The sequence below is a fragment of the Erythrolamprus reginae genome, chromosome 5 (genome assembly GCF_031021105.1).
Source record: "Erythrolamprus reginae isolate rEryReg1 chromosome 5, rEryReg1.hap1, whole genome shotgun sequence".
NCBI lineage: Eukaryota > Metazoa > Chordata > Lepidosauria > Squamata > Dipsadidae > Erythrolamprus > Erythrolamprus reginae.
The window spans coordinates 94,622,225-94,636,137 of record NC_091954.1 but is presented as its reverse complement, the minus strand read 5'-3'; the positions used below and the strand labels follow the sequence as shown (position 1 = coordinate 94,636,137).

At 35.0% G+C, this 13,913-nt stretch overlaps 1 protein-coding gene across 9 annotated transcripts in view; it reads right to left on the bottom strand.

The window, feature by feature from the left end:
* The window catches only part of SCHIP1 (schwannomin interacting protein 1), a 560,589-nt gene that overhangs the window by 54,110 nt on the left and 492,566 nt on the right, over positions 1–13,913 (bottom strand). The window contains exon 1 of one of the 9 annotated variants that reach the window (XM_070753556.1): positions 11,119–11,409. The exons of the other annotated variants lie outside the window; for them this stretch is intronic. Coding sequence (XP_070609657.1) covers positions 11,119–11,148 — 30 coding nt within the window. The 5' untranslated portion in view covers positions 11,149–11,409. Of the gene's footprint in view, positions 1–11,118; positions 11,410–13,913 lie in introns of those variants that run through there. 9 annotated transcript variants of the gene reach the window in all.

Genomic DNA, 13,913 nt, shown 5'->3' with positions numbered 1-13,913 from the left:
TGGCGCAATGGTTAGAGTGCAGCACTGCAGGCTACTTCAGCTAACTACTACCTGTAGTTCAGCAGTTCAAATCTCACCACCGGCTCAAGGTTGACTCAGCCTCCCATCCTTCCGAGTTGAGTAAAATGAGGACCCAGATTGTTGGAGGCAATATGCCGATTCTGTAAACCGCTTAGGGAGGACTGTAAAAGCACTATGAAGCGGTATATAAGTCTAAATGCTATTGCTATTGCTACCTTTCTTGCCACAGTTGTTAAGTGAATCACTGCAGTTGTTTAGCTAGCAACACAGTTGTTAAGTTAATCTGGTGTCCCTATTGACTTTGCTTATCAGAAGATTGAAAAAGATGATCACATGACCTCAGGACACTGCAAGTGTCATAAATATGGCTCAGTTGCCAAGCGGCTGAATTTGGATCATGTGACCAATGGGATGGTGCAATACCTATATTTCTTAAACAATCTTTCATCTAGATCTAGAGCGGTGGCAAACCTATGGCATGCAGGCCACAGGTGGCACGTGTAGCCATATCTGCCGGCACGCGAGCTGTTGCCCTAGCAACATCTTTTTCAATCTTCTGATAAGCAAAGTTCTGTGTTAGCAAAAACTTCAGAAGAGAAGGATTTAGGAGTAGTGATTTCTGACAGTCTCAAAACGGGTGAACAGTGCAGTCAGGTGGTAGGGAAAGCAAGTAGGATGCTTGGCTGCATAGCTAGAGGTATAACAAGCAGGAAGAGGGAGATTATGATCCCACGATATAGAGTGCTGGTGAGACCACATTTGGAATACTGTGTTCAGTTCTGGAGACTGAACCTACAAAAAGATATTGACAAAACTGAATGGGTCCAAAGACGGGCTACAAGAATGGTGGAAGGTCTTAAGCATAAAACGTATCAGGAAAGACTTAATGAACTCAATCTGTACAGCCTGGAGGACAGAAGGAAAAGGGGGGACATGATCGAAACATTTAAATATGTTAAAGGGCTAAATAAGGTCCAGGAGGGAAGTGTTTTTAATAGGAAAGTGAACACAAGAACAAGGGGACACAATCTGAAGTTAGTTGGGGGAAAGATCAAAAGCAACATGAGAAAATATTATTTTACTGAAAGAGTAGTAGATGCTTGGAACAAACTTCCAGCAGACGTGGTTGGTAAATCCACAGTAACTGAATTTAAACATGCCTGGGATAAACATATATCCATCCTAAGATAAAATACAGAAAATAGTATAAGGGCAGACTAGATGGATCATGAAGTCTTTTTTTGCCGTCAGCCTTCTATGTTTCTATGTTTCTAGCTTAGTTCCAGCTCATGTGCACACTGGCCAGCTGATTTTTTGGCTCACATAGAGGGTCTGGGAGGGCACTTTTGGCTTCTGGAGAGCCTCCGTGGGGACAGAGAAGGGCATTTTCGCTCTCCCCAGACCCTAGGGAAGCTTGTAGAGCCTGGGGATGGTGAAAAATGGGCCTACTGGGCCCACCGGCAGTGTTCCCTCTAATTTTTTTGGGGGGTGGGTGGAAAAGTATAGTGTCTGAGCGGCAGTCCCTTCAGGACTGGGCGGCACAGAAATAATAAACAAACAAACAAATAAAAAACCCACCCTGTTTTGCTTCAGAGAATTTCAAAATAAAATACTGTACTGTGTGTCTATAACAGTGAGCTCATAATAGGGCAACTATCAATATCAAAATGCCACTTAAATAGTTGAGCTAGTTTCAAACTAGATTTTGATTTTCTTTCTCTCTTCCTTACTCCCATTCTTTTTCTTTCTCTTTTCCTTCCTCTCTTTTTTTCTATCTGTTTCTCTCTCTTCCTCTCTCTCTCCTTCCCTCTCACTCTTTCCCTCTCGGCTTCTGGGCAGGTTTGGAAAACTCTGAGTTGATGATGATTTTTAAGTGAGCGATTGCTCACTGCTCAGCTTAGAGGGAACTATGCCCACCGGAAGTCAGTAAATGGGCCATTCCAATCCTCCAGAGGGCCTCTAGGAAGCCAGGGGAAGCTGTTTTTGCCCTCCTCAAACATTGAATTATGATTATGAGCACTCGCGCATGTGCCATAGTGTGCATACATGCCTTTGGCATCTTAGGGAAAAAAGATTCACCATCACTAATCTAGAGTATATAAGTCCTTGATTCAGGGAGTTGTTCAAAATATATTTTTTCCTAAAGTTAAAAGACACTTTGGAAACATTACTGTTTGATTGCAAAGAACAATCAGTTCACAGAGACAAAAGTCCTCTGGAATGAACAGGTGCCAGTTCCCGTAGTGCTTGGGATTTTTGTTAGTCTGCTTGAGCAAACATTTTGGCTGTGTTTTGACATTCTTCACCAGCCTCTCCGACTGGACATCTGGAGTTGGTTTGGCTTTCCCACAAAACTTTGAGGCATCCCACTTTGATGTGCTGCTGTTAGTTAATTTCATAACAGTATCTCTTTACTTCCTTTTTGATCTTGTGCAGACTTAACTTTAAATTACCCTTCAGATCCCAAAACAGGAGATAAGCGAAGCAGAACTGCCTGTGAGAGAAACTGTGTTTCAAATTACTGGACTCATTACCGGACTCAATAGTGTCAACTCCCAACCCCCAACACTTCTGCCTTAGACTCTCCACGATTGACCTCTCCAGGTTCCTAAGAGGCCAGTAAGGGGCGTATATAAGTGCACTGATGTGCCTATCATCCCCTGTCCAATTGTCTTTCCTTATCTCATATGTCATATATATTCTCTCCTTTATCTATCTATCTATCTATCTATCTATCTATCTATCTATCTATCTATCTATCTATCTATCTATCATATATATACTGTATATCATATATATTCTCTCCTTATCTCTTATATCATATATACTCTCTCCCTCCCATCTACTTCTCTTCTTTTTACTTTCTATCGTCATATATATTATTTAATTCTCTTTTCTCTATTCTCTTCCATATGTATTGTATATTGGACAAAGAATAAATAAATAAATAAAATTAAGTATCACTTCAAAATGTTAGTGAATTACATTACACCAGCATGAAGAATCTGGGTAAAATGATGTGGGTTAAGTCACCTGGAGACAAATTCAGTTATTAAAAGGTGTCCAGCAAACCTGGAAAACAGGGAAATCGGCAGTTCAGGAAATATCAGGGAATTCGTGAAAAAAAACGGAATAAATAAGGGGGAGGAAACAAACTATTAAAATGTTTAAAAGTCGGACAAATCATGAAAAACAAAAACAAAAATGGGACGTGATGCCTAGCAGTCAAGCAAAAATGATCATAACTGTAACAAGAACCTGCTTCCCCAGCTACTAATATTTCTCCATGGCTTAGCCGTTTGGTATGACGTCATCTACAACCACGCCTTAACTAGATCGCAAGTTACAGGAAAATGTCAGGGAAATATCAGGAGATTTCAAAATGCTTTCCCCCTGGACACTGTTATTAGCTTTTTTAAAAAATCATTTTATAGAATTGGGGAACCTTTAGGCCTAGAGGTCAGATGGCCAAGTGGGACCTATTAGCACCCTTTTAAAAAAGGTGCTAAAACAATTGCGAACAACACTGCACTGTCAAATTCACTGCAAATTGAGAAGCACAATTATAAATGTGAGTTTTCATGCGGATAAAAATTCAGGAGATGGTCATATTAACAGCTGCAAGCTTTTCCATTATCAGTGGATTATACCTGCTTTGCTGATGGATCACAGGAAATTGTTAGAAAGAAGGTTTAAAAAAAAGGTCACTGTTCTAACTGGGAAATCACCCATTTGCCCAAATTCTTGTAACCCGCTCTCTTTCATCTCAATAAATAAGTTAAAATCAATTACTCCAAAATAATTACTTTTCAGTAGCTTAATAAAAGTTCTTGAATTAATTTTATTTATAAAATTTATAAGGACTATGCAGTCATAACATCAACAAAGCAATGTATAATGTATATACAGTGGTCCCTTGACTTTCGTGGCTCTCAACAATCTTGACAACTATTTAATTGGTGAAGGTTCTTTCATACTGTTATTTTTTATTGGAAGGGTAATTTATCACCAGCTTTCACATGAGATAGTGTAAGAGAGTATTTTGCTTCAAATTAGCTTTGGGAATGGAGTTCCAGATACTGCAAAGCCACCATATCCAGAACCTATAACCAGCAGTGAAAATTCAGCTACTTTTGAAGAACATTATTCTTCAGCATTTGCTGTAAGATGTTTCCTTAGACAGTTTATAGAAAAAGGCATTAGTTCTTTTGCAAGTTACTATTGTTCAGATGTGTTGGCATAAGCTAGAAATTATAGTTCAAACATATCCAGAATATAGTATTAGTTGGCAAATGTAGTTTCAGTGATGGATGTTCCTTGTTCCATTAAGGTTTTACTGTCATTGAATAATTATAATTGCAATTGGATATACAGTAAGCTACATTTAATATATTACTGGATTTAGCTCAAGGCCAATTTGGTTTCTGGCAAGATTGAATTGAATTTCTGAAAACTTTCCATCCATTAACTGTAGACTGAGGTTTTGCTTCAAGTCAACCCAAATTTATTTTTAAGAAGCTATTTCTAGTGTCCATGGTTTAAAATCTACCTTTTCCAAAGAAAACATTGTTAGGATTAGTGACAGAAAATTAGGATCAACAAAATGATATGATCCATTTGTTCAAAACCTTCCAAGCTTGTCCTTATGTTATACTTAAAGGAACAGATGAAATGATCAAGTAAAATAATTACCAAGGCATATGCAAGCAATGGTTAGTCGTAATTTTTAGAAAATTTGAATAGAATGTTCCTGGTATTTAATCTGCTAGACCTAATAAGCCACAAAAGAAAATACGCAGAAGAATAACAAACACAAAAAGAAAAAAAAATACTGTTTAAGTATTTTCTATGTTCCAATACAATTGAGATTTCAAATATACAAACCTTGCTTTAGATATCCACTAATATATATATATTAGGTGTTTCAGACCTAAACGTGTGGCTTCCACTGCAATGGGTAAAACTATTAAGAAAAAAAATGTGGATGACCCACTTAGTAAAATAAAATCAATTGTGCTATGAATTCACATCCAAGAATATCAGTAAAACTGCTATTAACATTTCCCTTTCAAATCTATTAAATATACAGAAAATATTTAATCCTACAATACATTTACATCAATTGTAAAAGACTTAAAACCTCTAGTATGTACTATTCAAAAGTTTAAAAGAAGAAGACACGCATTAGTATGCTGGGCAAGCTAAATTCAATTATTTTTCTTATAGGCTTCTGTGTAATTACTTTTCTGCACATAGGAATTATGTTAATATGCTTTACTTTTTTTTATGGCTCCCATCTTCACAGCTGACTCAGTCATTTCCTAGTGTTACTAAAATTAATTCTTCCCTTTTCCTGTTCAATTACCAGGCAAACAAAAGATAAATCTATTCATATTGTGAAAAATCTATTCATTTACGAAGGTGGAGATTTTAAAGTTTTATTAACTAAAAATGTTTAAATACTGAATGACAAAATTTTCCTAAGGTACTGCTGACAACTTTAAAAAATATATACTTTTTTGAATTTAATTAGGGTTATAATAGCAGAAAAAATTGTATTTTTATGTGAGAACAATGTGTGGTAATTGAATATCCTTGCATCATGAATGAACTTCTATGTCTACAAACAACATAGATCGGGGTGTCAAACTGATGTTGTCATGGCAGTGTCATGTGATGGATTAGGACTCCCCCCCTTTGCTAAACCAAGTGTGGGCATGGCCAGCGCATGACGCGTCCGGCTCACGGACTGGGAGTTTGACAATCCTGACATAGATAGTAAAGTTTAAAAATATAATCTTAAACACAATTCTTTAGGAATATTTTCCAGTGAATTTTACCCTTTCCTGGGGTACTTTAAGATGTCCAATCTTCCATCTCACAAAATCTTTTGTTTCCAAATGATATCCTCAATATCATTCTGTTCCAACCCAATAGTTTTCTAGACTGCTATGACTTACTCAATTCATTTTGGAAATTGGGTATAATGAGGACACGGCACATTCAGAATAAAGAAAAAAAACCCAATCAATCAACATCTCACTCACACTTTGCCTCTTCAACAAAGTCCTTGCACTTCTGCCATGAAAGTATTTCTTGTTTATTGTCTTTTACATTTTTTACCAGTGATACTTGCATTTCTGAATGAACTGCTATAGAAAGTGACTTCTATTACATTAAAAAAAAAAAATCAATTGTAATATGTTTCTGAAAGCAGACTTAGGACTATAAGCCTCCCAGAGTTACCATATGGTAAGATGGGCAGCCAAAAATTTTATAAATAAAATAGAATAAATAAGTAATAACACACTTTCTTTCCACTAGCAAAATGGGAAAAAACAGGTGTTAAAGAACATGTCATAGCTGGTGCCTTCTGTTGGCTTTATTAATTTTTATTCAACCGTTATAAACTCATTTCAATAGTGAGAATTAGTGTATGGTTTGTTCATATAAAAAAATCAGCCTTCATGTAATGCTGCTCATTTTTTATCTTGTTTGGTTTACATTAGGGAAACATTTGTAAGTTGCTTCAATGAGGCATTTCCTGCTACAATATCAGGAGAATCCTTCAAGTATGTAGATAATATGTTTTGCTTCAAAGCCTCATTGGTGCTTAAAACTTCCAAGCATCTTTGAATTTGGTTAATTTATAAGAGAATGAAGAGAATACAGTATATAGTCTTCTCTGACAATGGAGAGAATTCCTTCCTTCCTTCCTTCCTTCCTTCCTTCCTTCCTTCCTTCCTTCCTTCCTTCCTTCCTCCCTCCTTCCCTTCCCCCTCCCTCCCCCCATGACATAATATTAAAAATATTTAAACACCGGAAATTTAAAATAAATGAAAACAAACTACTACATTGACAACAAGACCATAAATACTAAGATATTCATATATTGTGAATAATCCTTTGAATGTTTATGTGTGTGAAAACCCAAGTAAACTGATGAATTTCAAAATTATCTTCAGTGTAACACTGGGGCATTCCTACATATCATCAGCCATACACTGATGATTTCTGAATGTGTTGTGACAATGTAAAGATTGGAAAACAGCCATGGAAATGTCAGAGTAGAATGATAAAAAACCAACTGATAGAAAGCAGTGTTCTAAGAATATAACCAGTGCAATAACAACTTCTTAGAAAATTCAATTTTTGATACCTTGATCACCATCACTGTGCTTCTTTGAATCTAATCCAATTTCTCTGAGTCCCTTTTAATGCGTGAATCCAGACTGGGCAGCCAAGTGAGTTATATTTTTGTTGATGTAGTCAAAAATTGAATGTTGATTTTAGGGTCATTTAAAACTAGTGGCTTGATTTAACCCATTTTTTTCTAGGCTATAAGATAATTTACACATTGGGAAACGGTCATGCAGTTTGGTATGTGCATAATTTCTATCTAGGCTTTCTAGTTTACAAGAGACCAGGATTAAAGTTAGGTAATAGAGTGGGCATTACGTATGTAATTAATTGTATATGATGTGTCTTTATTGTAATTAATCTGTTTTTATATTGGTTGGATTGGTTTTTTTTAATCTATTTTTGTTGAAGTATGTATACAGTTTCTATGTTTTTTAAAGGAAAATTCAATATATATATTTTAAAGAAATCTTTTTGAATACTTTCATGGTTGGGAGCAGAATTTTAATGAGTACGAGTACTACAACTTTCAGCCACCCTTGTAGAGTTTGATTTTAGGAAGAGACCGTTTGTTTATAAACAATGTATGGGTAGGTCTTATCTTCCAGTGTTCGGCTGTTGAAACTGGATAGGGGTCAGAGATGACTTTGCAATGCACTTGTTGCCCATCTCTGGCTTAGTCTAAAGAATGAACTCGCTTAATTTGCTCATATGTATCCAGCCTTATTCAACTTGCTTCCTTCCAGATTTGTTAGAATGTAATTGTCATAATTTATTAGCCATTATTCATAGACCATAATAAAACCATCAATAGTATAGTGAGTTTGCAAGCTGACTTTGGTCAAGAAATCTAGATTCTTTATTGGTAGAGAAATTTGTACTAGAAGTACACAGAGCCACTAAATATCTAATTCTGCTAAAATACATTCAAAATTCAAGGAGTGCAGAAGCAACACTTCTAAACAAAGGAAAGATTACATTTTAAATATGAAAGCACATATGAATCCTCATTTTATTTATCCATTTTAAAGATTTTTTTTATCCTGTCTTTATTAGTTTTTATAAATAACTCAAAGTGGCGGACATATCTAATGATCCTTTATCCTCCTATTTATTTATTTATGCACTGATATTGATCTCCTCTCTCCTCTCTGCTTTCCAAAAGCAGACAAACCGAAACAAAAATTCAACAGTTGACTTTAAAATGTTCATTTCCAGCAAATACATCTTGGAGCTACTGTACCTACACAACTGGTTCTAACGTTCAAAAGAATAACTTAGATTCATTCTCCTACATGTTCCAGGTCTGTTTGAAGCATTACTTTCTGTTGGTTTAACCTAGAACTAGTAGTTCCTCTCTTCATGGTTGTATGAATCTTACAGTTAGAGAAACTGTATGGTGTCTGTGAAGGCATTTTGGACATTGCAAGTATTTCATAGATGCTCGTACAAAATGGCTTCCCTGGGGTGGAGGTAGTTGTTTGCAAAATGAGTGCCATGGTAATCAGACTGATGTAAGACATGTACCACAAGTAAAATGGCTGAATTCTGTTCTCCAATATCCATTGTAGCCTTGTGCTTCCTTTATCTTGTTTTTTTCTGGAAAAGCAGACGTTAAAGAAAAACACTGGGTTGCAGCCATCTACCATTTTTATTTTTATTTTTTCATTCCAAGAATGAAAAGGGCTTCTGTGCAACAAGAAAAATCTTGTAAACAAAGTGGAGGTGGCTTTTTCTATATTTAATTTCCCACTCTTAAAAAAAAAAATCCCAAAGAAAGCCATGAATCCTTGTTTATAAATCAGAATTTGTCTAAGCAATTCATTGGTAGACTTTTTAATCGTCTGGGAGAATTTTCAATGAAAAAACAAACAAACCCTGGGCTAATGGTTTACAAGCCAACAGCAAGATTCAGATTCAAAGCTGGTTTACTAATCCTGGCTTGTTTAAACAGCATAAAATGTCATCTCAGCTGTGAACCTCATACAGAATTCTCTAATTTCTGGATTGTTTGTTGATATGGCACATAGAAAAGGGCAAAAATGAAGAAAGTAGTGATACATTAGTTTGTTTATTAGTGGCTATTAAGCCACAAGTCATGGATTATGATGATAAAGGAGGGAAATCTAAGTGTGAAAATGTCCTTAGTGATTTTTGGTTCTAAAATAAAAGAAGATTCCACTGTTTGAACATCTTGTCTTTAAAAAGAATGGAGCATCATATTTTAATAGGTAGGTGACTCAATGCACCTAGAAAGATGATGTAAACAAGGCATTTATTATGTACCCAAAGATGGAAGTGGTTTTAATTTTAAGATGAAAGAAGCAGCTTTTTACTGCTTGCAGTATAGGAATCTAATCATGTTATTTTTCGACATGATTCTAGAATTTAGATACTGTATCACGGACGGTTGTGTTAAAAATATGGATTAACATATAATTTCTTTTTTCCCCTTTGCTTAACAATGGTGTTATGCCCTCTTTTTGTTTTGGTTTGTTTATTGCAAAGATTTTATCTGTTAATCTGCAATTTATAATCCATAACAATTTCATTATGCCAGGCAACCAGAGTTTAAATACCAAACTACATAAAAATCTACTCCCTCTAGTATCTCTGATGCTGCTCAGAGTATTTTCTGCTAATCAAACTTGCTAAAGAATGGAGTTCTTTTTGAAAAGAGATAAAAGATGACCTTTAACACCAACCAGAATTCAAAATATGGCTTCAGAAGAATTCTTTGTGACACAGCTGGGGCATTCATTAAAAATTTAAAAAGCCAGTTGTCGTTTATCCCTGCCCTGTCCTTAGATAGCATTACCTTCTTGTATTTTCATCTAAATTATTATATACATATCTTTTATAATAATGTCAGATTTATGCTATATCAACTTTTCTTCTATAGTTGCCCATTTGTCTAAACAAACGGAAAACATATAACACATTTTTTTTAAAAAAGGGAGTAGCGCTATATAAACTAACATCTCTACTAAAACCCGTTGAAATAACCCACTATTAAAAAAAATAGGAAAATGCTGATTAGAAATGAAAACACATCCAAGTTTGGTTTAGTGTTTTATATTGCTTCGATGATAAGATTTCTCACACCACTGATTCTTGATACCACCTTCCAATTACACACAGTCTAAACACAATACAGCTCAATAACTCCTACTGGAGTCTTGAAAGGTCCCTGTACAAAAAAGATATAAAATGGTAGAATATTATTTGTCAAAACTGCATGCTATCTACATTTTATATGCTTTGTTTTTGAAGTGTTATAATTCTCATAGGAAAACCAGTAGTAATGTTTTTTTTAGAAAAGAAGCGACTTCTTTCTCAGTAGACAGAGGTCAGTAGTAACTAAGAAGTAAATGTAAGCACTATAATCAAAACACAGCATCTTGATTTTAAAGATCAACGGCAATAAACATTTGATGCAGCTTATCGGCATATTTCTTGCTAGTTTAAAACCCACATACACTGATGCTGAACACAAGCTAAAAAGAGCTGGAATACATTAACTCCCATAATAGATATAACTATAACAATATTTATTTTTCAACAGTTAACCATTTTATCAAAATAACAGCCAGTAACATCTTCTTATATGGAATAAATTGATTTTCAATCCTAATGAAATGCAATTAGGAAGCAGAACTAATTATTATTTTGTCCAGAGTTGTTTTCATTCACTCTAAGCAGGCACAGAGATACAGATTTAGCAACAGATACTTAACAACCGACTACCTTAAAGAAATATATGGATTATTTTCTTCCCTGCTCATCATACCCCCTAGCAGCTGCACTGAGAAGAAGAAAATACAAGCTTAAGGGGGAAAAAAGCTACCCAGTTTTGCTGAAGCTGAAAAGAAGCAACTTGCTGCATTGAAAAAAAAGAGGAAGGCCTGTTTATCTCTTCCGATGGAAGATTAAGGGAAAAGAGATGCATTCCCTTACCTGATAAGAACAATTTTCCTGGTGTACCATCTCAGTGCATCATCCAGAAAAGCAGATTGAAGAGCTGAGACTGTTTACCGAAGCTGCAAACTGAAAAACCCTGCTGGGTCTAAAAAAGAAGAGGAGGGCTTTCTACAGAGAGAGGCTTCCTGCAGATTAAAATGGATGCTGCTTCTGCTGTTTCAACCTGCGCAATGGCACTGCCTTTGCTAGCAAGAAGCGATAGAGCAGAGCAGTCCCTCTCAGGGAACCAGCAACAAGGCTTAATAATAGGTAGCCAAGGCTGTGCCGAGGGGAAAGGAAGGGGGAGAGCAGCTCACGCACTGCTAGCACAATCAACCAATTATATTATAGGCACAAAGAAAAAGATTGGCGTGACGCAAGTGTGATCTTTTGGTGCTCTATGAAGGCAGTTCACAGTGGAAATATTCTAGTCCTCATTAAAAAAATGAAAAGGAAAGGGGGGAAAAAGGTGAACTTAAGCACTGCCACAAAGGTCTAATCCTATCCTTCCTGCAGTCATTTCTTTCTGGATAAGTAGACTTTAAATCAAATGTGAAGGAGTAACTTTTACATGCTAACAACTTTTTAAAAGTCAGCCATCTTAAGAAAATACCAAAATGTTGCTTTGATGACTTAAAAAATAATAATACCGAAAACAAAATGTTAAAATCAGGTGGGGAAAGTAATGGGATCTTTTTCTTTCAGCAGAACCACCACACAAATCAGTAAAACCAGATTCAACGGTTTGGAGATTGTTAATTACTAATTTCTAATACAATGCAAAACTAACATTTTCTAATGAACCATTAGACCTGGTAAATCCTTTTCAAAAGTGGCTTGAGGCCACCACAGGATGAATTGCTATTGATCTACTTCTGTGTACTGTTGTGGTGCGTTTACCCAAATGACAGGTGCCTTGGAATACCAGACAACTGCCCACATGCACAGATTATATAGGGAAAAAAACCCCATCTGCTTATAACCTTGAATTTAAAGACAACTTTCCCATTTTAGAGGTTCTTCTAAAAGAAACTAAGAAATATTTTATCTCAGTAAAACACATTAGAATTTATTCTCACTGATGCTTTATGGCATCAATTAAGTAATGTTGACATCCCAAAATCAGCCCTAATTTATTCATGTGTTTTATATGCATGCTTTTATACAGGAGATTAAGACCCCATATATAGTGTGCCATATTTTTCCCCACACCAACACCTTGTCTTGAACTGAGGATGAGTGACTGGCCCAAATTCATCCAATGACAGTCTATGGTTGAAAATGATGGTAAACAAGGGACAACCTGCTCTTTATTAGAATATTCTCTGGTATTTTTGTTAAATTTAGCCCGGAATGCATCTTTCTTGAAAATATATATACAGTATATATTTTCAATATATACAGTGTGTGTGTGTGTGTGTGTGTGTGTGTGTGTGTACTGTATGTATGTGTGTATATACACACATATATAGTGGTACCTCTACTTATGAACCTAATTCATTCTATAACCAGGTTCTTAAGTAGAAAAGTTTGTAAGAAGAAGCAATTTTTCCCATAGGAATCCTAGAAGTTAAGACTGGTTTTAAAAAAGGACACACAGCGAAAAGTAGTTTGTACTAATATCCTAAATTGTCTCTTATCATTGCAAATCAAACTTGCTTCCATCAGGCCCATAGACTGTTTCAAGTACTGACTACTGTTCTTTAAACATCTCTTTTGATCTTTTCTTTTCAGTTTCTCATCATCTGCATTCAAATATATCTTTCTCATTTTTCTCTTCTTCTCAACCCATTCATTCTTCATTTTGTTTACAATTTATATTGATTTAATTATTTTATTTTTTTAATTAATCCAACCAAGATTGTAACTTGAATATTTTCCAACTAAAGGAATACATTTATTCTAAATAAATAAAAAGGTGTATGATTATGATTTTTATTAGAATTATAAATATTTGTGATTTTTGTCTATATTTTTCTCTCATATAAATCTTTTTTATGTACAATCTATTATATTAATTTGTATCTTCATGTTACATATCTCATAAACAATTCAAATATAACAACTCCTTTCTTCATAAATTACTGTTATATTAATAGCCAAAATGACTCAGAGCTATTTCACACTGCATAAATTCTCAGGGCTGTGGCCTGACTTTTGCCAGGTACACCTTTGGTGTAAAACAACAAAAGAACAGTCGATATAAAATCTGATTCTTGTTAAAATGGGCTAACTGGTTTTTCTGCAGATATTTTTGCAAGGATCATAAAATTTGTGATGCCATAACCTACTTGCATATAGAACCTCAATGAAATGTAGCATCCTTATTAGGAAAGTTAGGAGAGTTATTAGGAAAACATATTGTAAATATTAAAAAAAACAAATTAAGTGGCTATGAATAAAACTGTGTGATGGCTATTCAAAAAATCTCAGCCTATGATGAACCAAGCAAATAAACAATTTAATTAGAATTGGCAGTTTTCATGCAACACTAAAACATTTGTTCTTATTTGTCCATTTCTACAGTACCTATATCTCTGTGTCTATTTTCTTCATCCTTTCATATTGTGTTCTCCAAAATTCAAGGATACATTTTGAGAGGTTTTCTTCTTTGGCCTTTACAAAGAAAAATATATACCGGTAATGACTGAATAAATATTCCAGATGGAAGATCCAATCTCAGTACTAATGGTGACTGAAGGGAGACAAATTGCTACCTTGGAAATATTCAATAAAAGATTGACAGGAAGCTATAAGAAAAGTTTCAGACAGACTTTGGTTTCAGCCTTTTA